Source organism: Coccinella septempunctata, chromosome 3, assembly GCF_907165205.1.
Source record: "Coccinella septempunctata chromosome 3, icCocSept1.1, whole genome shotgun sequence".
Taxonomy (NCBI): domain Eukaryota; kingdom Metazoa; phylum Arthropoda; class Insecta; order Coleoptera; family Coccinellidae; genus Coccinella; species Coccinella septempunctata.
The window spans coordinates 4,437,386-4,464,730 of NC_058191.1; the positions used below are offsets into that span (position 1 = coordinate 4,437,386).

The 27,345-nt window shown below is 35.6% G+C and overlaps 4 protein-coding genes across 10 annotated transcripts; 3 read left to right on the plus strand and 1 right to left on the minus strand.

The window, feature by feature from the left end:
* Positions 1–662: 662 nt before the first annotated feature.
* Positions 663–22,888, minus strand: LOC123309153. Of its 7 annotated transcripts, none has more exons than XM_044892114.1 (4): positions 22,680–22,888; positions 1,716–1,757; positions 1,027–1,208; positions 663–945 (listed from the first exon to the last, which is right to left on the minus strand). In XM_044892114.1, the coding sequence occupies exons 1-4, from the start codon at positions 22,808–22,810 to the stop codon at positions 749–751; spliced, it is 552 nt and encodes a 183-aa protein (XP_044748049.1). In that variant the 5' UTR covers positions 22,811–22,888; the 3' UTR covers positions 663–748. The 7 variants fall into 7 exon arrangements, with proteins under 7 accessions (XP_044748049.1, XP_044748048.1, XP_044748055.1 ...); XM_044892113.1 differs by lacking the exon at positions 22,680–22,888 and adding an exon at positions 2,016–2,172; XM_044892120.1 differs by lacking the exon at positions 22,680–22,888 and adding an exon at positions 1,865–1,962.
* Positions 7,948–9,139, plus strand: LOC123309157. Its single transcript, XM_044892124.1, has 3 exons — positions 7,948–8,152; positions 8,394–8,575; positions 8,801–9,139. Exons 1-3 carry the CDS (start codon positions 8,022–8,024, stop codon positions 8,995–8,997), a joined length of 510 nt encoding a protein of 169 aa, XP_044748059.1. The 5' UTR covers positions 7,948–8,021; the 3' UTR covers positions 8,998–9,139.
* LOC123309156 lies at positions 15,535–26,022 on the plus strand. The gene is made up of 4 exons (XM_044892123.1): positions 15,535–15,741; positions 16,026–16,207; positions 16,419–16,608; positions 25,872–26,022. The coding sequence occupies exons 1-4, from the start codon at positions 15,611–15,613 to the stop codon at positions 25,876–25,878; spliced, it is 510 nt and encodes a 169-aa protein (XP_044748058.1). The 5' UTR covers positions 15,535–15,610; the 3' UTR covers positions 25,879–26,022.
* LOC123309155 lies at positions 24,832–26,022 on the plus strand. The gene is made up of 3 exons (XM_044892122.1): positions 24,832–25,031; positions 25,299–25,480; positions 25,682–26,022. The coding sequence occupies exons 1-3, from the start codon at positions 24,901–24,903 to the stop codon at positions 25,876–25,878; spliced, it is 510 nt and encodes a 169-aa protein (XP_044748057.1). The 5' UTR covers positions 24,832–24,900; the 3' UTR covers positions 25,879–26,022.
* Positions 26,023–27,345: the final 1,323 nt, after the last annotated feature.

Below are 27,345 nucleotides of genomic sequence, written 5' to 3' on the forward strand. Positions count from 1 at the left end.
CCAACTAAAGTCGACTAAAATGGTCGGTAAAAAACATTAAACTCAAGAAAGAACTCCTTCTTGAGTTCAATGGTAAACAATCGGTGCTTGTACAAACGTGTACTTAGTCACGTACTCCACAACATCCCGGTATTGCCGGTATTGGACGGTTTCTCACCGGCATTTTACCGTCACCGATCAGTGGTCGGCGTATGTGCAAGGTCCCGTTCCCACACGTGGTTCACTATTGGAATTTGGACGACCGATATAAAGTCGACCTCAAACTTCACACTGACACTTCTAATGAGTTATTGTTCGTTGCTATGGTAACGCAATATTTTTGTTATGTATGGAACTGGTCTAGGCTAACTACTCTAACTATTTAGATATCAATACATGAGTTATCACGCCTATAGTGTATTATTTACTGAATTAAACAATACGTATGTCGACACTGCTTTATTTTTTTAACCTCAAGAATACATCAGAAGAGTTGAGAAATGATCATGCTCTTATTCCAGAGCAGATTTGATGCAGAGACCTTAATTTCATCTAAAATGCTTCTTTCGAAATGAACAGTTTTCCTCATTTTCATATTTTCCTTCAAATGTGGCTTAACTGGATTTCTGTAGATTGAGAAATCTGTTTCAAAGTTCTTAAGGTAAAACATAAATAATACATGATAACGGGGCATTATATTTATTCAATCAATTATGGCTAAGAACAAATGGCACTGATTCAAGCATTTCCAACGGATTCATTTCACTCTTCACAATATATGCGTGAACTGCAATCCTGCCCCATAATCTGGTCTTCCAGTACCCCGTGGACCTCCGAAATGCCTGTCATAGTTAGCGTAGGCATCTAACCTCGTATTTCCTTTTCTCCATAAGTTGGCAGTTCCAGTAGCTGAAAGGTCAGTTCCAAAACCACGAGTGTTTGATGCGCCCAAGTTTATTTCAGAACCTATAAAATGTTCCCATTGATTTGGAAATCCGCTCAATAAGAGATTTTGTAATTTTTTTTTGCACCTCTTTATAGGCTTACCTGATGGTTTGTGTTCGTATCCAAGACCTGCTCCAAGTGTTGTTGGACCAGTAGGACGAAATTGTTTTGAAACAAAACCTTCTCCAGTAACTAAGTGTTTGTCATTTTCGAAAATAGTTCCTTTGTGCCCTAGGTCAATTTGTGTCCCGACAGGATTTTTCTGGATATCCACTGTTGTTTGTCTGAAAATATGAAATTGCAACTGAAATCTTTATGAATACTGTTTTATTTGGGAAAACTGCAAGGTGCACGCTTGACATTTTGAAAATTGACTCTTGATCCTAAATATCTTCATTTCAAACAATGATTTCATTTCAGTCAATTTCCTTATTTTTCGCTATTCGGTTTAATCCTCGAAGAGGACAAAATATTTCAGCTGTCATGTTACCAAGTAGTTCGAAAAGTATTCTATTTTGTGAATTCGATGCAATTTGTAGATCAATAAATAACAAGTGGAAACTCGCATTTAATTGATCGAAATGGGATGTGTTGCTCTGATGAAGTCGAATACGACCGAAAACATGACACCCTGAGCAAGTGAGATTAAGATACTAACACTTTTTATATACCTAATCTACAAGCTGCTTGTTCATGCAAAATATTGTATTTCATATTCTTGATTTTAAACGCACGAAAAATTTCATATTAATATTTCTGACTCATTTCTGAATGTTCGTTCAATTACATACCTTCTCTGGTCAGGATTTTTCTTGATGTCCACTGTCGTTTGTCTGAAACATTAAACATTTCGAAGGAATGACTAATTATTTGATAATAGATAATAGAATGCAAGAAATTTTGTTTCGGGAGTGATCCCTGATGCAAAATTTGTACGCACATTCTAATTAAAGTTATTAAGGCACAATTTCCAAGTAGGTATCTAAATGTTTGTACATGATTGTCATTGGCTAAATATGTCATATTTTTTCCTATTTTCTAAATGTTCAATACTTCATGAAACCAATCAGTATGTTGTATAATTTACATACCTTCTCTGTCGACTGAGTGGAAGTGGTACCATAAGATATTCTGTACCAAACTGATCTTCGATGAAAAAGCTTTCCTCTGCTGCTACAAGAGCAAGTATTCCAAAGATGAACACTAAACTTTTACTGTTCATTTTTAAAAGTGTTCAAAATTCGAATGTAAATGAAACTTTCGAATGAGATTCGTGTGTTGTACTGATCTTCGTAGATGTTAAGCCAATATTTTATATCTTCTCGAGTGAGCTGTAGGGATTTACTTTTTTCCCGTCTTATCATTAAGTCGAGCGCTCCATAATGAGATATTTCGTTCCAATGAATGTATACGCGTATAATTTGATCAGGGTCAAAAAAGAATTAATCGATTTGGATATGTCTATTTTGGATAAGGGGTTTCACACTGTCCTCTTTTATGACGAAGTATTGTACGCGTGTCCAGAAAAATTTGTCGTCAAGTGGGTTATTTTATGTTTGAGCTTAACGACGAGCTTCAACTAAAACATTTCATGATTTTCTTCCAAATTCTATAAATCTAGGAGTAATGCGAAAATGGTAGGATATTTCTTAAAAATGCTTCATATTGAAATTTCAAAATTACGCTCAGTGATGCCCACTAGACTAGAGTCCCGTTTCTGAAAGTGTTGTAGTTTCGTGAATATTTTGGACAATAAAGGAGTTCTGCTCCCGAATTTGAAAATTTCGGAATCATCGTATTCATCCCTTTTTCCTATTTTTTTCAAACAAGATTTCAAAAGCACGGAAAAATAAGCTCTTCTCATCGAAAATTTCATCACAATGATCAAGAGCAGAAATTCGTCTTTCTACTGCAATAAACATACCAAGACGAACGCACTCAGTAAAAATGTTCAGGGTATGTTTATGTAAAACAAGAGACGGTGTTTTTTGATATACAGGGTGGCCATTTGAAAACGAAACAGACGAGATTACAGACGAAATAAATTTTTTCGATAGAAATGCTCGGACAGGTCGATTTCTGTTTCGAGGGGGACAACTTAAGATGTAGGTTACGGACGCATAGCGCTTCAACCATTGCTACTACAACCCTCACCCCCAATTTTTGAATAGGGAAGATGGGGTGAGTGATACCTCATTTGAAAGGTATTTTTGTACTGATTTCAGCACAGTAATTGTTTTTTCATTTTATGCATTAGTTCTCGAAATATTCTTAACTAAGTATTTGAAAATGAAGTGGTGTTTTCATGGCACTTGTAGTGTTTTTTTGTGAAAAATCGACATTTTGAGCTTCAAAACAACCATGACTGTGGCTTCCTTCCTCCAATCCACTGACATAGAAATCTTTAATCAAGATGTCGAACAAACAAAGCGTATTGCGAAGGAGCTCAATCTTGCTGAAACTCAATCTAAATTATCTTCGATATAATTTGCAGTATTTCCAATAACATGCGGTAACACTTGATCGATAGAAATCTCCAAAAAGTCCAAATACGTACATATCTCTAATCAGATTACCAGGTAAGAAAATCAAATCATTAATGATGCCACAGAAATATTCCAGTCCCAATTCGTGAAACGATTTCCGACCTTATTATGAAGTGTTTTCTCAGTTGGCTTCAATATTGTTTTCATTTTGTTGATTATTGAATTCATATCTTTTTCAAAAAAATGAGAATCGATAATTTTATATTTATTATTATTTTTTTTTTTTTGTTTTTCCTTCGTGTGAGGGGAAAACCCTTTATGGGCGCCCAGAGGGTCCGCACTCTAGGTAGTGTGAGACTCCGAGATCTTGTTTGGCTACTCACTAAAAACCCCTCACACTTTCGACGGAGAAGTTCTTCGTCCGGCCCTTGCAGCGTCCCTTAACAAAAGAGATGAGCTGCAAGTGGCATCTAAAGTTCATGGGATCTGATGATATGCAGTGACCCAAGCAACACCGCCTTCTGCATTCTGTGCGCTAGTATCTCGGCCCAAGATCTGCAGGCCGGAATAATCTTCAATTCTTCCACGTAGTTGGCTCTCATTCCTCCGAGACATCCTATGATCAGTACAACCATCCTAACTTTATGACCCGGGTACATAGTTCCAAGCTCGAAAACAAGATCTTTGTATTTTTGCTTTTTCTGCTCTTCCTTCATCACCATGTTGTTTTCTGCAGGGGATGAGAATTCCACGACGAACAATTCCTTCAGCTCTTTGTCCAAAAGAAGTATGTCTGGCTTTATTGCATTGATCTGCCGTGTTGTTGAGACAGGATAGTTCCAGTATATTCGAGCTTTCTCATTCTGGACCACCGCTTCAATCTCCAGAGGCACATATGGTAGCACCGGTTCTTTGTCTATCTCATATGCCGCCCTCAGATGGAAGTAGAGAACTCGGAGTGCCGCGTTGTGTCTCTCTATATACCCCGATGGAGCATGGACTCTGCAGGCGGAAAGAATATGCATAATCGTTTCTTGTTGACTATGGCACGCTCTGCACGTTGTTGGGGTGTCCATTTTCATGATAATGAAGTCTCAGTCGAATACACTACTCGAACATCATATGAGTAAGAGCCTGCACTCCATATTTTTCAGGAGTTTAAAAGACCAAGATCTGTCGGAAGAATTGTCTTTCGCCTTTCTAAAGTCGGCTAGCCTTAAGTCAGAGACGGAGGGATTTGTGATGGCGTGTCAGGATGGAGTAATAAATACCAGATGGTATAAAAAGAACATATGTTTAAATTTGAAATTTTTTTCAGTAAAACATAGATAGTATAGCAAGGAGTAAATTATTGAAATTTGGGAAAAAAATCGTGAAGGTTTTTTAAAATAAACATTTTTTGTTACTTAAATATTGTAGTCGTTTTTTGCAAATTTTTTAAATTTTATAACAAACCAGCTGTTTGAGGAGATCCGATGTCGATGTTTAGTTGTTGTTAGAGTACGTGTACGCAGCATTTATCCCCAGCTAAGTGAATTTGAAAGAGGTCGAATTATTGGTTTACGAGAGGCGGGGTTGTCATTTCGAGAAATCGCTAACCGTACGAACAGAAATCCAACTACTGTTATGGAATGTTGTCAAGCGTGGTTTGATAATGCCCAAAATCGGAAGAAGAGTAGGCACCGGACGTCGAAGGGACACAAATGAAGTTCAAGATCGGCGTCTAAGACTTATGACCGTTAGAGAACGATTTGCGAAAACTCGATCTTTAGCTGATGAGTGGCTAGGAGAACAAGGCCATCCTGCAACTGTCCGAACGGTTTACCGCCGTATAAGGTCTTTTGGACTGCAGCATTATAGAGCCCATCTTGTGTTAAGTCTTACGATTGAGCATAGACGGCAACGATTACAGTGGTGCAGAGAACGACAACATTGGATTCTGGATTGGCATCAGGTCGTCTTTTCTGATGAATCTCAATTCTCCTAGGGTGCACATGATGGCCGAAGAAGGGTAAGACGACGTCGAGGAGAAAGACGTGAACGTCATTTTGATGTTGAGCGTCATGTACACCGGACAGTAGGCGTCATGGTATGGGGTGCTATTGCACATGGAAGTAGGTCATCTTTAGTCTTTATTCGAGGTAACATAACAGCGCTGCGTTACCTTCAAGAAATAGTGGAGCCATATGTTCTCCCTTACCACAACCGGCTTGAGAATCCAATATTTCAGCAAGATAATGCTTGTCCTCATGTTGCCAGAGTTAGTTTAAACTTTTTTGAAGCGGCCCATGTGAATCTTTTGCCATGGCCGCTCAGATCCCCTGACCTTTCGCCCATTGAGCATGTTTGGGACATCATGGGTAGAAGGCTTGGAAATTTACCTCAGCCCCCATGCACTTTGGCGGCTCTGAGACATGAAGCACAGGTAGCTTGGGATAGTATACCTCAAGAATGAATAGACCATCTTCTTGCATCAATGCCAAGACGTGTTGGGGAGTGTATATGTCGTAGTCTTATTGTAAAATCAGTCATATTATAATACGCCTAGGCTATTTCAATATGACTAGGCATATTACAATATCACAGCAATAATCCAAGATCTCACAGTTTGACTGACAATTTGAGGCGTATTAATACGCCTGCTGCTCATTCGGCTTAATATTGTCAAATTTCAAAAACGCGCGAATACTTTGGATTCTGATTAATTATACACGTCGAAAAGACTGACGGCTTGTCATGCTAATTGTGCAATTTATGCAAAAACGAAGAAATAGTGATAATGACAAAAAAAAATATAGTAGTGTAATGTAATGGGCCAAAAAAAGACTGCAGAGAAAATGCTGAACGTGAGAAATAAGAAATTGAAACTTCTTGAGATAGGTCAAACCGTAGCAATCGAAGTTCCTAGATAGAGGACCTCTGGATTCCAAAAATATCTCAGGAACCATAGTGAAAATCTCCAATGATGTTCACCAAATTAGTACCATCCATGGACTGTTAAACCGATGGTTTCGAGGGATGAGATTGCCACAGTAATGAAGTGATTAATATTCCAGAGAATGAGGTAATTTGCTCAAGGGAAGCCTTAAGATTATTTCCAAAATTCGAAGGACAGGGATGCAAAGAATGTTCTCCCAAACCAAATCAAATCCCATATGGAATATACAAGCGTGATAAGGGTGGACCATGTTGTAATAAATAATCAAAATCTATAATTATTTATTTTTTTGTCCTATAAAGGATTTCTATGATTTGCCTGGTACACTGCTAGTCGTATTATAAAACGACGTATTTTATACAGTCAAATTCTAAAAACACAACAATAAGACTAAGAAGCGTCAGGCGTCTTAAATAATAATCAGTCATATTGTCCGATTTTCATTTACTTTGTTAGTTTCACAATTTGCCTAGTCATATTGAAAAAGCCTAGGCCTATTATAATAAGACAGATATTATGATAAGCCTGCGACATATAGATAATCGGGGTGGGCAAACACATTATTAACAAATTTAATAAAAAAATTTGTAAACCCTTCGTTTTTTTCTTTAAATTTTAATCTTATACTGATTGCTGTACTATCTATGTTTCACCAAAAAAAAATTAAAATTTAAACAGTTCCTTCTGGTTGATGCAGTTTCTTTGTCAGTTAGTACCTATATTTCATGAATATTCCATTTATTTGTATCTTCACGCTGAAAAACTGAATAGATCTTGAAGGGATGCAGCTGTTCCCTAAACAAATGATGATACGATTTAACTGGGTTGGGATCTTGCGTTTTGCACCAAAATCCTTAGTCGGTCTTTCATAAATTGATGAAATGAGACTATTCCCTTCGTGTTGACTATTTCCTAGGGACCGTTATTCTTATAATTTTTGAGGAAACATTTGTAGTTAGCATTTAGTGATAATAAACATGGTGATTCAACTATTGGGACATACACCAATGTTTATTAAGATAAATCAGAAGCACAAATTCTATAGTACCCCAAATTTTCAGAACAATCCGTTCTCCATAAGCGTCTAAATAGGCCATACACCTTGGCGTGGGACAGACACCCTTGGTAGTTGGGGAGCCCAAGAGGGAAATTCGGGATTTATTCGAACGTGTCAGATTAATGAAAAGGGAGATATCTTGGACCCTATAGAATACCCTATAGAGTACCTATGACATGGACAACTAGGAAGAAGATCTATTTTTGAAATTTCATCTCAATATTTATCACTTCTCTTTTCTGGTTTTCGAAATACAATTTTCATTCAGAATCGAGAACCAAGATTCAGTTTTTGAAAGATAAGCATATCCAATCACTTTGTAATTAGAAAATACTCCTAAAAGGACAATGTGAAACCCCTTATCCGTGCCGAAATAAACCTCAATGAGATGATAAACTCTTCCTTGACCCTGATCAAATTATACGCATAGCCATTCATAGTAACGAAATGTCTCATATTGGAGCGCTCGACTTAATGATAAGACGGGAAAAAGGTAAATCCCTGCAGCTCTCCCAAGAACATATAAAATATTGGATTCAGATCCACAAAGATCAGTGCAACACACGAATCTCATTCGATAGTATCATTTACATTCGAATTTTAAACAGTCCTAAATATGAACTGTAAAAGTTTAGTTTTCTTATTTGGAATCCTTGCTCTTGTGGCAGCAGAGGAAACCTATCTCATCGAAGATCAGTTTGGCTCAGAATATCTTATGGTACCGCTTCCACTCAGTCGACAAAGAAGGTATGTAAATTATACCACATATTGATTGGTTTCAACATTCAGAAAATAGGAAAAAATATGACATATTTAGTACAACGACAATTAGTAGTTTCAATCATGTACAAACATTTACCTACTTGGAAATTGTGCCCTAATAACTTTAAGTAGAATGTGGGTACAAATTTTGGATCATGGATCACTCCCGAAACAAAATTTCTTGCATTCTATTACGTATTATCAAATTATTACTCATTCGTTTCAGACAAACGACAGTGGACATCAATAAAAATCCTGGAGGAACACAAGTAGCTCTAGGACATAAAGGAACTATTTTCGAAAATGACAAACACTTAGTTACTGGAGAGGGTTTTATTTCAAAACAATTTCGTCCGACGGGTCCCACTACCCTTGGAGGAGGTCTTGGATACGAACACAAACCATCAGGTAAGTCCATTGACCGCCAAAAAATTATACTGATTATGTAAGAATAGTACTCCGCCTGTAGTAAACTTATTTGGGCAGTATACGATATGGTGTTAGTATTTTGTATGGGTGTACTACCCATACGTAGTGTGAAAATTGAATAGCTACGCCCATTTATGATGATAAATATAGAACGGAAAATCGAGATATCACGAATGATTTTGATTTATTCAACACTTATTTTAGGTTCTGGAATAAACTTGGGTGCATCAAACACTCGTGGATTCGGAACTGACCTTTCTGCCACTGGAACTGCCAATTTGTGGAGCAAAGGAAATTCCAGATTAGATGCCTACGCCAACTACGACAGACATTTCGGTGGTCCATGGGGTACTGGAAGACCAAATTATGGAGGAGGATTGCAGTTCACGCATAGATTCTGAAAAGTGTATGGAATTCGTGATACCAGTGCCATTTGTTCAATGCAATGATTAGTTAAATCAACATTGTGCTTCTTTACCATTGATTATTTATTCATCATGTGATAACTTGTATATAACTTGAAAATAAATTCCTCAACCAAAATCGAGTTGTTTATCAAAATAACCATAATAGTCTGAATTCTTGCGAATATTTATTTGAAATATTTGCCCTTTTGTGAAAAGAACGAAAACTAAAAAGAAGCTTTACGCTGTAAATTCAGTCACATATCATAAATGTCAACAAATGTTATGATTTGAACAGCACTAACTATACTTAATCTTTGAGAATACCAATGGAAAGACTATCCTATCGAAGAAGAGCAGATGCTGAAAATGGTTTCAGTCTTGTTTGACTTCGTCAGAGCAATACATCTCGTCTCTGATAAAAAACGGTACGAGTGGACACCTCATTGAAAACTGACAAGGTTACAAAGTATTAGTAGTAGTACTCTAAATTTATCTAGTAGGCAACCACATCCAGATAAATTAGTCTTTCGTAACTCACGTGATCAATATAGCAGTTGAAGAGTCCTTAGAAATTCGGCTCGCTAAACATTCGATCATACTCGCAAATCTAGATGGAATGTGGGGAAAAAGATTGAAATAAACAATTCATTGTTTCATCATTTTTTCGTACACTCTACTGAAGATAATTGATCGACAGCGAGAAAAAGAAAATTGTACAGAACATAGTCTAAATTACACCTGAAGAATTTGTTAAATAAACTAACGGCCAGTTTCAAAATCTAAAGTCCCTTTTATTTTAATGCATCCTTCATTCAATTTTAGTAGGACTTCAGTGGGTAGTTTCGAAATTAAATGGACTTAAAATGGATTATGATACTGGCCGTAAAGGAATTATCAGATGATGCATAATAAGGATCCATGTTGAAGTGATTTGAAGAGATGCCTCGTAGTAAATAGTTGTTAATGTCATATAAGATAATTCATTCCATTATTTATATGAAAAGAATTCTATTTTCACCAAACGTTCTCAGACGAACTAGCCAACACACCATCATTCGAAGTACCAACAACTAGTCATCTAATAAAGAATTTTTGTGAGTTTTGTGAGAGAAGTCTTTTGTTACTCTCATTTGATTAAAAGTTTGACCAGCTATAACTTTGCTATTACTTCGCCGATTTTCGATTTTCAGTCAGAAGCGCAGAGCTCTATTCCTTTTCTAGGCGTCACTGGCACAGGGTATTTTTTCTTCACTGCCGACTTGTTTTACAGGGTGTAAATATGTAAGGCAACAAGAAATTTCCTCTTTATGGCGAAGAATTTGGAAATAGTGGGGGAAACTACAGAGTCTTCCTTGCTGTTGGGTAGATTGAGATAAAAAAAGCCTGTTTCAGTTACGTGTAGACGGAGGCTAGTGCTTCACACCGCTAACGAAAAATCCAACATCGGTGGAGAAACGTGAAAGTTATAGCTGAAATTTCAGAAAAAATCAGACATTCATGAAATGCTGCCATATCAACGCGATATATCGAAAAAATGGCAAAAACGTCAAAACCCAACGTCAAGAAAGACTCTGTAATTCCCTCCACTATTTCCAAATTCTTCACCAAAAAGAAAGGAATTTTTGTTGCCCCACATTCACACCCTGTAAAACAAGTAGGCAATGAAGAAAAAATACCCTGTTCCAGTGACGCCCAGGAAAAAGGATATAGAGATTTGAACCTCTGGCTAAAACTCGAAAATTGGCAAAGTAATAGCGAATTTATATCTGGTCAAACTGAGGCAATTTTTTAGGTGTCCCACTTCATTTGCTGCTTAGTTTAGTTCGTTTCCACACACAAAGTAGGTGCCAAATGTAAATTCCTGTTGGGGCCCCATTTGAGTTGGCATCAAACAAACAAGAATTGAATTCTTGTCTGCATGCCATCAAATTCTATTATATTTAATTTTCAGATACTAAAAACTATCATCGTAATTCTATTTTCTTTTTCTCTCATGTAAGAAAGGAATGAGTACTTTAAATGAACATTTACCAAGGGTTCTGATAAACAACTCGATCTTTGGGTTGAAAAATTTATTTCGAAGTTATATACAAGTTTTTAAGATGAAACATAAATAATGAATGATAAAGAGACATAATATTCATTAAACTAATCATTGCATTGAACAAATGGCACTGATGTCAATGGATTCCATACACTTTTCAGAATCTATGCGTAAACTGCAATCCTCCTCCATAATTTGGTCTTCCAGTACCCCATGGACCACCGAAATGTCGGTCGTAGTTGGCGTAGGCGTCTAATCTGGAATTTCCTTTGCTCCACAAATTGGCAGTTCCAGTAGCTGAAAGGTCAGTCCCGAAACCACGAGTGTTTGATGCACCCAAGTTTATTCCAGAACCTAAAATAAATGTTGAATAAATCAAAATCATTTTTGGCATCTCGGTTTTTCCTTACTGCATTTATCATCAGAAATGTGTGTAGCTACGCTGATAGTACACCCATACGATATACGTAATACCAGCATGCAAAATATTAACCAAATATATTTCCGAAAGGCGGAGCATTATTGTTGCATAATCAGAATCTTTTTTTTGACTCTGTGGACTTACCTGATGGTTTATGTTCGTAACCAAGACCTGCTCCAAGTGTAGTTGGACCAGTAGGACGAAATTGTTTTGAAACAAAACCTTGTCCGGAAACTAAGTGATTGTCATTTTCGAAAATGGTTCCTTTATGACCTAGAGCTACTTGTGTTCCACCAGGAGTTTTGTTGATGTCCACTGTCGTTTGTCTGAAACATTAAATATTTCCAATAAAATCTTGACGCGTCCCTCATCAAATGAATGAGTAATGAAAATACTAGAGAGTGCTATAGAAATGTTGCTCCAAGAGTGATTCCTGATCTAAAATAAACACTTCACACTCTCGATCAAGATTAACGTTCATGAGAATGTGTGACCAGAATTGACACTAATTAGTTTAATCCATTTTTTCTCTATTTTCTAAATGTATTATAGAAATTTTTTTTCATGACACCAATCAATATATTGTATAATTTACATACCTTCTCTGTCGACTGAGTGGAATCGGTACCATAAGATATTCTGAACCAAACTGATCTTCGATGAAATAGCTTTCCTCTGCTGCTACAAGAGCAAGGATCCCAAAGATGAAAACTAAACTTTTACTGTTCATACTTAAAAGTGTTTAAAATTCGAATGTAAATGAAACTATCGAATGAGATTCGTATGTTGTACTGATGTTCGTAGATGTTAAGCCAATATTTTATATCTTCTCGAGTGAGCTGTAGGGATTTACCTTTTTCCCGTCTTATCATTAAGTCGAGCGCTCCATAATGAGATATTTTGTTCCAATGAATGTATACGCCTATAATTTGATGAGGGTCAAAGCAGAGTTTATCGATCTAGCTAATGTTTATTTCTGCACGGATGTGGGGTTTCACATTGTCCTAAGAGTATTTTTAGATTGGGAAGTGATTGGATCTGTGTACCTCTCAAAAGTTGCATCTTGGATCCCCATACTGAATGAAAGGAAATATAAATTTCCGCTATTTATTCCTGATAAATTAGATGGATTTTGATACGAAAATTCACCTAGTCAATATTTAGATCTTCCTTCATCACCTGGAGATGAAGAATTTATGGCTAAACAAATACAGGGTGCTTTATTACACTGAAACTTTACAAGCATGTTAAAATAATGGTGAAAATAAGATTGGGACAAATATTTTTGACATATTTATGTGATATGAAGTGTGCAATGAATACATATAGTTGCGAGAACATGTAAAGCCCGTTTGCAAAAGCCGAGAATTCTCGAGAGAATTTACTCTAGAATTCATGAGCCCTAAATTCTTTAGTTACATACGCACTTTCGGTAGAATTTTTTGTTCAGTTGCATACAAAATAATCTCTGCCGTTTTCTTACCAAAATTTGGTAAAGAATTAGCCAGAGAATTCTCTACAAAATTCTCGCAAGAAAACGACAGAGATTATTTTGTGTGCAACTGAACAGAGAGTTCTACCGAAAGTGCGTATGCAACGGTAAATAATTCACGGCGCATGAATTTTCGAGTAAATTCTCTAGAGAATTCTCGGTTGTTGCAAACGGGCTTAAGAGGAGATCCATTGTCAAAAAATAGGGTGGGCCCTTCTTATAGATTTCTTTCGAGCAACCCCTGTTTAGATTTAGCTTCCGAAAAATGACACCTGAAAAGCAATTTTAATTTTTTTTTCTTATGAAACTGACAGAAATGAAATTGAGCAGTCGTTCTATGGGAGTGAAAAACTATAAAAAAAATTATGGTATATTGTCAGCAGGATGTCCTATTACTAGTTAAATTCAATTCCAGCCTATACGAATCACGCTACGTAGGGGAAAGTGGGGGAATTGGGAACACTTAATTTCAAACGCTGAAAAATTATACAAAAAATCATTAAAAGTATTAAACTTCCATTGAAAAATGAACTTTGCTCATTTATGTACTAATCGGAAACAAAAAATTATAAAAAATCAACGTTTCCTAAAAAATATCAACGAAATCAAAAAATACTATCGTTTTTATTTACCCGACACCCTATGGGGTAATTGTGAACAGTCCTGGAACAAATGAAAATAATTAGAAGTGGCACATATCACACAAGTATCCTCGTCTTGTTTCTCTTGCAGTTCATTTTTCATGTGCCCCTAGTTTACAGGTATCTCATATGATCCAATCCTCCATTGGTGGGGCTTCATACTTTACATAGCAAATTATGCAGAAAAATTCTTCTTCTGTGTGACCTGGGTTGAATTTCTCAGTCCTTTGCTTTTGGCGTGCCTTTTTGTACCCTTTTTATGTTGGTTTTAGGTTCTTTATGTTAAATTTTTTCCTTCTTGACATTTCTCTATAGGTATTTGCCTTCTTTGCTTTTCTTCGTGTTGATTTTTCATTAGTGAACTTGATAATATCTTGAATTCATTTTGTTTCAATTTTCGGAACAGAGTATTTAGTTCAAGCTTAGCCTAATGTGAGCTTTTCGTTTCTTAAATCTTCGAACACACAGCAGGGATATTCAATTTTATATTTCGTTTCGGTCTTCTTCGTATAATTTCTTGGCATCTAGATAGAACACATTTCAACGTTAATATATTTGTTAAACATCAACCAGAGCAACACAGAAGTAATTGGGAACACAAGGGATATAAGGAACGTTCCCAATTACCCACCTGATATCGTTCCTAATTACCCCAAGTTATCAAAAGAATTAAAAATGGCCGGCATTCACTTACCCATTTTCTTTCAACTTCAAATCACGTAGGTTTTGGAAAAACATAGTACCAGTATGGAATTAACAAAATATGGCACCTCTAAACTTCAAAATAAGATAGTTACAATTATTATTAACACACGAAAAAATTATAGTTGAAATGCAGAATCCATTCATCGACTCACTGTAACAGGAAATATGCAACTTATCGCCGCAACTTTTGAGTAAGCCCTGAGAATCGCCAGATGCATCCGTTGAAAATGTTGAAGACAGTGTTGCACATGAGGAAGTATTTTTTATCTAGCTGTTCCCAATTACCCGCCGTTCACAATTACCCCACTCTCCATACATCATAAAATTTATTTTTTAAAACCGTTAATTTTAGCCGAAAATTACAACATATCTTATTCGTTAAAAATTAATCAAGATATATAAATAAATTTTCAATGTTTCAAATTGAATAAGGGAACAAGTTTTTTGCTCAGTACTATTAGGTATTCTGTCAAGCAGTGTTTTTCCTGCTATTGATCTCAAAAAAGACCCTGTAGGTATCTCTAGGTAGCATTTAGCAGTCCCATATTTTTTTTAATTGTATAAAGAATCTCTCCTTTTCATTTCATTATAATATTGTTTTTCTTATTTTTCATATGAAAAATTTAAAAAATCGAATTCGTTATGGGCTCTGGGGGGTAATTACCCCCTTTATTTTATTTCCGCTCTCATAGTTGGGTCTCAGAAGAGAATAAACGCTTTAGGACTACCCGTATTATGTCCAAAAAGTAGGAAACTATCCTGATTGGGATCAATACATTATGCTGTATGTTGAAATACCTATATAACGAGTAGTTTATTAATTTTCATCCTTCAGAATCAGCCCAAATCAGCTTTTTTGTTGAGATTTTAATTCTGGAGAAGGACAATAATTACTTGAAAGGCATATTATTGCAATTCCTTGGAATATTAATATTCATTCAGAATTAGGAACAAAGATTTAAAATTTGAGAGATCGACATGATAACCAATGACTTTTAGCCTAATACAACTAATAATATTCGTAAAAAAATGGAAGTGAAATTCATAATCCGTGCCGAAATAAACACAGCTCGATAAACTTTTCTCTGACCTTGATAAAATTATACGAGTATACATTCGAAGTAACCAAATCACTCATAATGGAACGCCCGACTTAATGATAAGACGGGAAAAAGGTAAATCCCTACAGCTCACTCGAGAAGATATAAAATATTGGCTTAACATCCACAAAGATCAGTACTCATACAACATTAGAATCTCATTTGGGAGTTTCAATTTAATTCAAATTTCAAACACTTTTAAATATGGGCAGTAAAAGTTTAGTTTTCATCTTTGGAATCCTTGCTCTTGTGGCAGCAGAGGAAACCTATCTCATCGAAGATCAGTTTGGCTCAGAATATCTTATGGTACCGCTTCCACTCAGTCGACAGAGAAGGTATGTATTGTAAATTATACAATACATTGATTAGTTTCATGAAAAATATTCTACATTAGGAATCAATAATCATAATAAAATATTCCGGATATTTCGTACAACGACTATCACTTTCATTATTATTAAACATTTACCTACTAGAAATACTACACGTAAATCTTGAACCAGTGCGTAAAATGTAGGTACATATTTTAAATCAGGATCACTCAAGAAACAACATTTCTTGCATCCTATTAGGTATTATTGAATCATTACTCATTCCTGTGAAATATTTAATATTTCAGACAAACGACAGTGGAGATCAACAAAAACCCTGGTGGAACACAAGTAGCTCTTGGTCATAAAGGAACTATTTTCGAAAATGACAATCACTTAGTTTCCGGACAAGGTTTTGTTTCAAAACAATTTCGTCCTACTGGTCCAACTACACTTGGAGCAGGTCTTGGTTACGAACATAAACCATCAGGTAAGTCCACAGAGCTTAAAAAAAGAGATTCTGATCATGGAACAATAATGCTCCGCTTTTCGGAAATATATTTGGATAATATTTGGCGTGCTGGTAGCAAGTATATTGTATGGATGTACTACCACCGTAGTTACCTACACAAATTTCTGATGATAAATACAGTACTGAAAAACCGAGATGTCAAGAATAATTTGTTCATCACTTATTTCAGGTTCTGGAATAAACTTGGGTGCATCAAACACTCGTGGGTTCGGAACTGACGTTTCAGCTACAGGAACTGCCAATTTGTGGAGCAAAGGAAATTCCAGATTAGATGCCTACGCCAACTACGACAGACATTTCGGTGGTCCATGGGGTACTGGAAGACCAAATTATGGAGGAGGATTGCAGTTCACGCATAGGTTCTGAAAAGTGTATGGAATTCGTGACACCAGTGCCATTTGTTCAATGCAATGATTAGTTAAATTAACATTATGCTTCTTTACCATTGATTATTTATTCATCATGTGAGATCTTGTATATAACTTGAAAATAAATTCCTCAACCAAAATCGAGTTGTCTATCAAAACCATAATAGTCTTAATTATTGCCAACTATTTATTTGAAATATTTGCCTTTTTCTGACAAGAACGAAAACTGAAAAAAAAGTAGTGTATGGAATTCGGGACACCATTTCTTCAACGCAATGATTAATTAGATTAAGATTAAAACCATTATTTATGTTTCATCTCAAAAACTTGTATATAACTTCGAAATTCCTCAACCAACAGAAATGGAGTTGTTCATATGAATAAATCATAATTATCTGAACCCTTGTCAAATATTTTTTTGAACTTCTTTTTCTTCAGTGCAATGAAATTTGAATCTTTACGGCATAAAATCAAAATCGGAATCAATTCAGACGCATTATGGCCGTCGATATATAGCAACATAATGTTACGATTCGAATCGTACTCACCATATCTTCTTCATTTTTGAGGATACCAATGGAAAGACCACACCCAATCGAAGAAAAGTAGATGCTGACTATGGTTTCGGTCTTATCATTGAGTATTAAAGTGGGTTTAATACTTAATGGTCCTATTTGACCTCGTCAAAGCAAAGCAATTCCTCCGTGATGAAAAACTATATAAATTGTCCCACCACGGACCTTTACTGAAAACTAGAAAGTGCTGCGAAGTCAGCTACCGGGAATTTTCTTTCAGACCGGCCCACTCCATGAAAAAAGGAGTTTTAAGGTGGGGTGAAACAGTGGCGCACTTACAGGAGGCTCCATGAAAAAAAGGATTTTTTAGGAGCTCTTCAAAGATTGCACCTGAAAATCGATCGTAAAAGTAAAAAAAGCTACCTCTATCTTATCCACATATTTAATACTATTGAAAAATGAATTTTCGAACAAAAAAGATCTCTCATCATTTTTTACTAAGAGTAACGGTGTTTTAGAAAAAAAATTGACAGATACGTAGCGTGAGTGTATGGGCTGAAATGATCTTCGAACTCAAATTTACCTAGTAAGCGGATATCATGCTGGCAGTATAGGGAAAGAGCACCAAATTTTTTTTTCGGCAACCGTCGGGTATGAACCCACTTCCCGGACACTTATTCTTTGAGAAAGTAGCATTTTCCGGCCTAGTCCGGGAAGTACGTACTTCACGTCGTTGTTGTCATTCTAAATATGAAAATCTTGGTAGGAATGATCTTGATAAATGTAGTTGATCATTACCATAGCAACGAAATAACTGCTGACAGTTCATATGAAATTAATTGTCAGTAGTTTGCATGTTCTTTGATTTCAATTCGCAATAAAGTATGGAAAGCAACAGCGATTTGCTATTCTACACGGTTGCAGAAAAAATATTGTACGCAACACGCCCGAAATTAGTCTTTGGACTCACAGACTTCCAGGACTCACCTACGGCTCGTCCTAGAATTTTGTCTATATTCGTCCAAAAAAAAACATGTTTTCCGGACATGTTACATGAATTACCATTTTCACATTTTCCCATTTTGGCACCCATAGAATGTCGACAAAATTTGATATCTGTCCATTTTCTGGTTTATAACAAAAAATTGAAAATTACTTTTCATATGCCATCCTTCTAGAGCTGTATCTATAGAGGGACTGATAAAAAAAATTATTTGAGGACTATTTTGTGACCATAAATTACCCCTTAAATATTTTTGCAACTATTCATTTACACCATAGAGAAAGGGAAAGAGTCTTGTCTCTGATTTACACCATGCATTGATGAATTTATAATGTTATGTGTTACATTTATTTCATTCAAAATAAGGTACTCTGAGGAAAATAACGCACGTAATTCAAAAAATTTGTTGTCAAGTAGGCTATGGAGTTTTGTACGAAGGCGTAAAAGGGTCACATAATATTTTAAAAATATTTTTCCTTAAATTCCGACTTTGAAGTCGGAATTTAGTTAAATTCCGAGTTCAAAGTCGGAATTTTGTCAAATTCCGAACTTCTACAGGGTGTTCTACGACGACGTAGATTTGTTCCTGAATTATAGTTTGCGTTTCTACAAATAGTCAAATTCATATGACAAGGTGTTCCCGCATTTATGATGAATGAATAATTATGTACACAGGGTGTACATTATTATTTGAGTTTTCATCTATGAGAGGTCATAACAATATGACAGAGGATGACCGGAGAGGTCAGAATTGCAAAGAAACACCTTCAATTCGGCCGACGTTTCGACATATTTAATGTCTTCATCAGGGCACTGTAATTAGATAAAATCTCATGCAGTATTACACAAATACAGTAGAAAATATATACGTGATCGTTACAATAAGATGGAATAAATAGCACTTACAATTTGTATTGGTTTCCTCTAAATCAATAGTAAATCTTATTGTAACAATCACGTATATATTTTCTACTGTATTTGTGTAATACTGCATGAGATTTTATCTAATTACAGTGCCCTGATGAAGACATTAAATATGTCGAAACGTCGCGCGTCGGCCGAATTGAAGGTGTTTCTTTGCAATTCTGACCTCTCCAGTCATCTTCTGTCACGTTCTAAATTAAAAGGTCATCAACCAGGTTACCGGTCATAACAATGATATGACAACCTTTTACAGACATGACATGACATGACATGAATATTTTTTTAGACATAACTGGTTTTTAGGTATATTCCGGATATTTTATGAATAAATTTCCTTCTCATATGTACAGTCCCTGGGCAGTTTATTAGACGCACTTAGGATTTTTTTATATTTACTTGTATTGCCCGAGGAAAAAGCAGAACATTCGGATTTCATTTCCACAGAATGTCAGTTTTATCTACGACTCTCATTAAATTGTTCTATTTGGCATTTATTTTTGATGTTGTAATATTAGTACTTAAGTATGAATCAGTACTATGTCTTCCAGTGGACGTCTTGCATGCTGCAGGTTCGGACGTTATTTAGAGAATCTACATATGAAATCATCATACTCGAATGCAGCAAACCGAACAATTCTGCATTGATAGTATGAAGCTCTCATAGGTACACAAGGTGGCTCAGCAAAATATTAGAATTTCATGTTGAATCATCAATAAATCAATATTTTTTTATTGAATATGATATATTATATGTGAAAACCATTTACAGATGAAGTATATATAACATATACATTCAATTTAATAATTCAATATTCAAAAACCAATAACCTAATAACCAATTTCAAAGCGTGTTTAATTGAGATTTTGCATCGAATCAATGCGTCTATTAATATGGCCAGGGACTGTATACTCGTGAGGCTCAATGGACAAGAAATCAGTACACCCCGAGGTACACCCGGTGTGCTTTGATGTTTCTCACATGAGGTCATTACAACGGTGAGAAAACCTCATATAGGCAGCTCTATGACGAATTGGTTCTTGGTTCATTTCCAAATATGCTGAGATATTCACGAGAGGATTCAGATTTCACAAAATAAACACGCGTTGTTCTTTAATAAATATTGAACTTGATGTATTTTATTGGAGAAAATTGTCATTAGGTCCATGTTTTTGAATAATTATGAAATTATGGTCGTAGACAGGTAGAGGTAAGGTTGGGCACAACCTCCCCCCACCCCAGTACTGAAATAGTAACCATAAAATAACATCGGGCTCCCAGGCCCCCATCAGTACATATGTACATATGGAGAAATAATCTATGTCGTCGTAGAACAACACCCTGTACATCTAGCCTGTATCAGTTTCGAAGTAAATGAAATTCCGACTTCAAAGTCGGAATTTTACTAAATTCCGGAATTTCACTAAATTCCGACTTTGAAGTCGGAATTTTCCTATTTCCTATTTACCTATTTCAGTAATATGACTAAATCATATTCATATTAGTGTTACGATCTGAATTGAACTAGCAATAGGAAAATTGGCTAGTTCACTTCAGATCGTAACACTTGTTGATAATCATATCAGCAGCTAGCATGCATCTGAATTAATTCTTATTACAAAATGTCTCATATTTCCTCAAACAGCAACAGTATTTCTCCTATGAAGATAGAAGATGTCGTGTTTTCTGAGTGATATACTCGGGGTATGAAAAATAATACCTTATTCGAGAAGAAATTCAGGCTCCAATGAGCCATTCAAAAGCTTGTGTAGAATCAATACATCATTTTTAGTTCTGCGATATTCAAAACGGACCGCGTTAAAATGTTTTTGTCTAATTAAGTAGGTACTTCTCGGAATTACACTTTTGAGTAATGAGGCCCGATCTGTTACTGAGATATCTTAGGAATTTTTTCTGAACATTTTCGACACTCAATATTCGAACATTATATTGAGGACTCCATACAAAAGTTTTCAAAATTAAATCTGCTGAATATGAAAGCATAATATACAGCTAATAATTCGTCTACCTATATTTTTGTCTCTGCATTTTCTAGTAATGTAACCAAGCATTTTATTACTGATGCTAACCACAGACTCAAAATTATGACAAAAAGAACTACTCCCAAGTCTCTGACCAGATCTGTCCTAGAAAAAGTCGTAGTTTCAATGGAATAGTACAAGATAATTGGATGCTTATTTCTCGTAAAAGAGACCACTGCTCTCTCTACTAAGCGATGCAATCATGAATATGTTACGAACCGCAATAAAAAATTTCAGTTCATCTGCATATAGAAAAATTCTACATTTAGTGAAACATCTCCCTATTCCATTGATAAAAATCCAAAAAAGCAACGGAACCATTAAAGTAGGTACCTACTAACAGTACCTACTCCAACGCCATCTTCTAGGGTTCTCCTTCCATGGCTCCTAGAACGACGACGGTGACACACGGTTTAATTTCTCCAAATTCATCAATAGGTACTAGGCAATCGAGCTGGATCTAGTTGCCCAGATGGAGCTAGAGTATTATTAATACTTCCAAGTACCTACTACAATGCAATGTAGTAGCAATGGCCCATTGATCATATTTTCTGTTTTCGATGATATAATAAATGAATAAGTACGGTAATTTAAATGAATATCCACCAAGGGTTCAGATAAACACGTCGATCTATGGGTTGAGAAATTTATTTCGAAGTTATATACAAGTTCGTAAGATGAAACATGAATAATGCATGATAAAGAGACATAATGTTAATTAAACTAATCATTGCATTGAACAAATGGCACTGATGTCAACGGATTTTATTCACTCTTCAGAATCTATGCGTGAACTGCAATCCTCCTCCATAATTTGGTCTTCCAGTACCCCATGGACCACCGAAATGTCTGTCGTAGTTGGCATAGGCGTCTAATCTGGAATTTCCTTTGCTCCACAAATTGGCAGTTCCAGTAGCTGAAAGGTCAGTTCCGAACCCACGAGTGTTTGATGCACCCAAGTTTATTCCAGAACCTAAAATAAATGTTGAATAAATCAAAATCATTCTTGGCATCACGGTTTTTCGATTCTGTATTTATCATCAGAAATATGCCAAATATTATCCAAATATATTTCCGAAAGGCGGAGCATTATTGTTGCAAATTCAGAATCATTTTTTTTCGTCTGTAGACTTACCTGATGGTTTATGTTCGTAACCAAGACCTGCTCCAAGTGTAGTTGGACCAGTAGGACGAAATTGTTTTGAAACAAAACCTTGTCCGGAAACTAAATGATTGTCATTTTCGAAAATGGTTCCTTTATGACCTAGAGCTACTTGTGTTCCAACAGGAGTTTTGTTGATGTCCACTGTCGTTTGTCTGAAACATTAAATATTTCCATTAAAATCTTGACGGGTCATTTATCAAATGAATGAGTATAGAAATGTTGCTCCAAGAGTGATTCCTCATCTAAAATATGTATACATTTCACACACTGGATCAAGATTAACGTCAAAAAGAATGTATGACAAGGATTGAAAGTAATTTGTTTAATAGTTTAAGCCATTTTTTGTCTATTTTCTAAATGCAGAAAAAATTTGTATGACACCAATCAATGTATTGTATAATTTACATTTACATACCTTCTTTGTCGACTGAGTGGAAGCGGTACCATAAGATATTCTGTACCAAACTGATCTTCGATGAAATAGCTTTCCTCTGCTGCTACAAGAGCAAGGATTCCAAAGATGAAAACTAAACTTTTACTGTTCATATTTAAAATTGTTGAAAATTCGAATGTAAATGAAACTATCGAATGAGATTCGTGTGGTGTACTGATCTTCGTAGATGTTAAGCCAATATTTTATATGTTCTTGAGAGAGATCTAGGGATTTACCTTTTTCCCATCTTATCATTAAGTCGAGCGCTCCATAATGAGATATTTCGTTTCAATTGATCGAATGAATGAACGCATACGCGTTTAATTTGATGAGGGTCAAAGCAGAGTTTATCGATCTAGCTAATGTTTATTTCGGCACGGATATGGGGTTTTACATTGTCCTAAGAGTATTTTTAGATTGGTAATTGATTGGATCTGTGTACCTTTCAAAAGTTGCATCTTGGATCCCCACACTGAATGAAAGGAAATAGAAGCCAGGTGTCATGTGCTTAAGAACAAAACAGTCAACAGCCTAAACTCAGTGTGCTACACAATCAGAGTATTGTCCATATACCTGAACGTGGAACTATTGAGAACTGTTTATTTCGCAAACTTCGAATCCAAAATGAGATATGGTATAATCTTTTATGGATCAAATACAAATATGGACAAAATTTTTAGAACTCAGAAAAAAGCCCTAAGAATCATACTTGGACTCGGATACCGAGAATCTTGTAGAGGACTATTAAGGAAAAATAAAATCCTCACATCATATGCTGTGTACATTCAAAAATGCTCAAATTTTGTCTTTCGGAATGAACATCTTTCTGAAAATGAATTGAGTAAAAGCAAATATAAAACTAGAGATCCACGGTACATATACTACATATATCCCAAACATCACCTCACAACAACTGAAAAAAATTGCCACTATTCTTGTCTAAAAATATTTAATAATTTACCTAACCACATCAGGAGAGAGTCTGAGTTGAAAAATTTCAAGAAGGCGGTATATAATTTATTGATGGAATTGGAACCCTATGATATGAAAGAATTTAATGATATGTAAATTTGTTTGCTTTTGACACTATTTCTTTCTACTATTTGTAGTATATGTATATATATGTCGGTTTAGAACGTTCTACGCCGTTTTCCGACACCTAATCTCCACTCCTCTCTATTAAGCCATAGTTCATCTGGTAGTTCTCTCTCCCTTAATTCTCTATCTATTCCTTCCCGCCAGCTTGTCCTGGGTCTTCCTCTTTTATTTTTTCCTTGCGGTGTCCACAGTAATACCTGTTTTGGGATTCGATTTTCGGGCATTCGTTGTACATGCCCAAACCATACAATGGTATTTTGAAATAAAGATCTATTCTATTCTTTTCTATTCATCTTTCGGAAGCTGTATCTAAACAGGGGTATCTCAAAAGAAATCTATAAGATGGACCCACCTCATTTTTTAACAAAGGATCTCCTCTTAAGCCCGTTTGTAATAGCCGAGATTTCTCAACCAAATTTTGGTGAGAAAACGGCAGAGATTATTTTGTATGCAACTGAACAGAAAATTCTACCGAAAGTACGTAAAGAATTTACGGCGCATTATTCTAGAGTAAATTCTCTATAGAATTCTCCGCTGTTGCAAACGGGGGTTTCACATGTTCTCGCAACTATTGCACACTTCATATCACGTAAATATGGCAAACATAATTCTCTCAATCTTATTTACACCATCCCCAGGTGATGAAGAAAGATCTAAATATTGACTAGGTAAATTTTCGTAACAAAATCCATTCCATCTATTTATCAGGAATAAATAGCGGAAATTTCTATTTCTTTTCATTCAGTATCGGGATCCAAGATGCAACTTTCGAGAGGTACAGAGATCCAATCACTTCCCAATCTAAAAATACTCTCAGGACAATGTGAAACCCCCATATCCATGCCGAAATAAACATAAGCTAGATCGATAAACTCTGCTTTGACCCTCATCAAATTATACGCGTATACATTCATTCATTGGATTCATTGAAACGAAATATCTCATTATGGAGCGCTCGACTTAATGATAAGACGGGAAAAAGGTAAATCCCTAGATCTCTCTCAAGAACATATAAAATATTGGATTCAGATCCACAAAGATCAGTGCAACACACGAATCTCATTCGATAGCATCATTTACATTCGAATTTTAAACACTTTTAAATATGAACAGTAAAAGTTTAGTTTTCATCTTTGGAATCCTTGCTCTTGTAGCAGCAGAGGAAACCTATTTAATCGAGGATCAGTTTGGCTCAGAATATCTTATGGTACCGCTTCCACTCAGTCGACAAAGAAGGTATGTAAATGATATAATACATTGATTGGTGTCATGAAAAAAGTTTTCCACATTTAGAAAATAGAGAAAAATGGCTTAAACCAATTAGTTTCAATCCTAGTCACACATTCTCTTGGACGTTAATTTTGATCCAATGTGTGAAATGTATATTTTAGATCAGGAATCACTCTTGGAGCAATATTTCTATAGCACTCTCTAGTATTTTAATTACTCATTCATTTGATGAATGACGCGTCAAGATTTTAATGGAAATATTTAATGTTTCAGACAAACGACAGTGGACATCAACAAAACTCCTGGTGGAACACAAGTAGCTCTAGGTCATAAAGGAACAATTTTCGAAAATGACAATCACTTAGTTTCCGGACAAGGTTTTGTTTCAAAACAATTTCGTCCTACTGGTCCAACTACACTTGGAGCAGGTCTTGGTTACGAACATAAACCATCAGGTAAGTGCATTGACCGCCAAAAAATTTAACTGATTATGGAAGAATAGTACTCCGCCTGTAGCCTGGTGTTAGTATTTCGTATGGATGTACTACCCAAAAGTAGTATGAAAATTGAATAGCTACGCCCATTTATGATGATAAATACAGAACGGAAACTCGAGATATCACGAATGATTTTGATTTATTCAACACTTATTTTAGGTTCTGGAATAAACTTGGGTGCATCAAACACTCGTGGTTTCGGAACTGACCTTTCGGCTACTGGAACTGCCAATTTGTGGAGCAAAGGAAATTCCAGATTGGATGCCTACGCCAACTACGACAGACATTTCGGTGGTCCATGGGGTACTGGAAGACCAAATTATGGAGGAGGATTGCAGTTCACGCATAGATTCTAAAGAGTGAATTAAATCCGTTGACATCAGTGCCATTTGTTCAATCCAATGATTAGTTAAATTAACATTATGTCTCTTTACCATGCATTATTTATGTTTCATCTTAAGAACTTGTATATAACTTCGAAATAAATTTCTCAACCCATAGATCGACGTGTTTATTTTTTCGAGGCTGTCAGAAAATTCGGACGTGACGCAAGGACCCAACGGTCCTTTGAAAATGCAAAAAAATCGTTACTTCTACATACCCGAGCGTCGAGCGTGTCAGATTTTCTTACAGATGGTTAAGTTCTGTGTTTCAGACGTGTTGATCCATTAATCTGACATTAATCAGGGGAGTTTTCTTAATCTGACAGTTTGCAGATGATAAAAAGGCATTTTTTAAAATTATCTCCCTTCCCCTAGCTCTAATCATTTCTGTATTCATTATGAAAGTTGTAGGTAATAAAATTCTCTACTTTTGTTTGAAACAATTTTACATAGCCTTAACCGTTTTCGAGCCAGGGTGTGATAACATAGACTTATTACTACATTATTATTATATTAATATTGTTCGGTTCTTAATGTTTTGGGTAGTCCCCGTTTTTGGTAACACCTAATTCCCTGATGGTACTCTGTGATTTTCCCCTCCCTTTTTCTTTTACATGAAATGAAGAAGGAAATGTGAAATCAACTAGATGCACTAACGGTAATACTGAATAATAGAGAGTGTTGACAAAAAGAGGACTGACTTTGTAACCAAGAAATAGGGTGTGAATTTTGCTCATTTCCTCCTGAGGTTATGCATAACAAACGACCCTGTATATTTTCTTCATATTTGACATACATATTTCTTATTTAAAGCTCAAATAAATCAATCGATAACCTCATGGAAAATCCTGGTGCATGTTAAAAAAAAGACACAATTCACAATCTTACACAAAATTCATTGATACAAAATCAACAACGGTTATCCATTCTATGATTCTTCTGTGAATATTACTCAATCAAATGAAAGAATTCAATAAAATCTGGCATGATCATTTAATTAGTTATTATTTATTTAAACAGGGTAGCAACTTGTAACTGAACCAGGAGATCAACTTGTCAATCCCTGTTTCATCTAACAATCTCAGGAATCATCTAAATAATAATACACTGTGATTCATTAGGAAATGCGTATACAATCAGGGTAGATGGACGACATCGAGGTGCTTCCAAATAATCTATATTTTATACAGAGTGATTCATAACTATTGGGACATAGGCTAAGGGCAGATTTTTTGGACCAAAATATGGCGATAGGACCAAATATACCTCAATAAAATATTGCTGTGGAAAAAGATAGAGGGCGTTAAAGTTGAATTTTTTATAAGGGGACAGAATTATATTTTTTTCGAAGTTCGAAAGTCCTTTATTAAAAGAATTAGAAAAGGCATAGAAGTCGGAGGAGGTAATGCAGAACATTTAATTTAAGTTTTTACTCCTTTT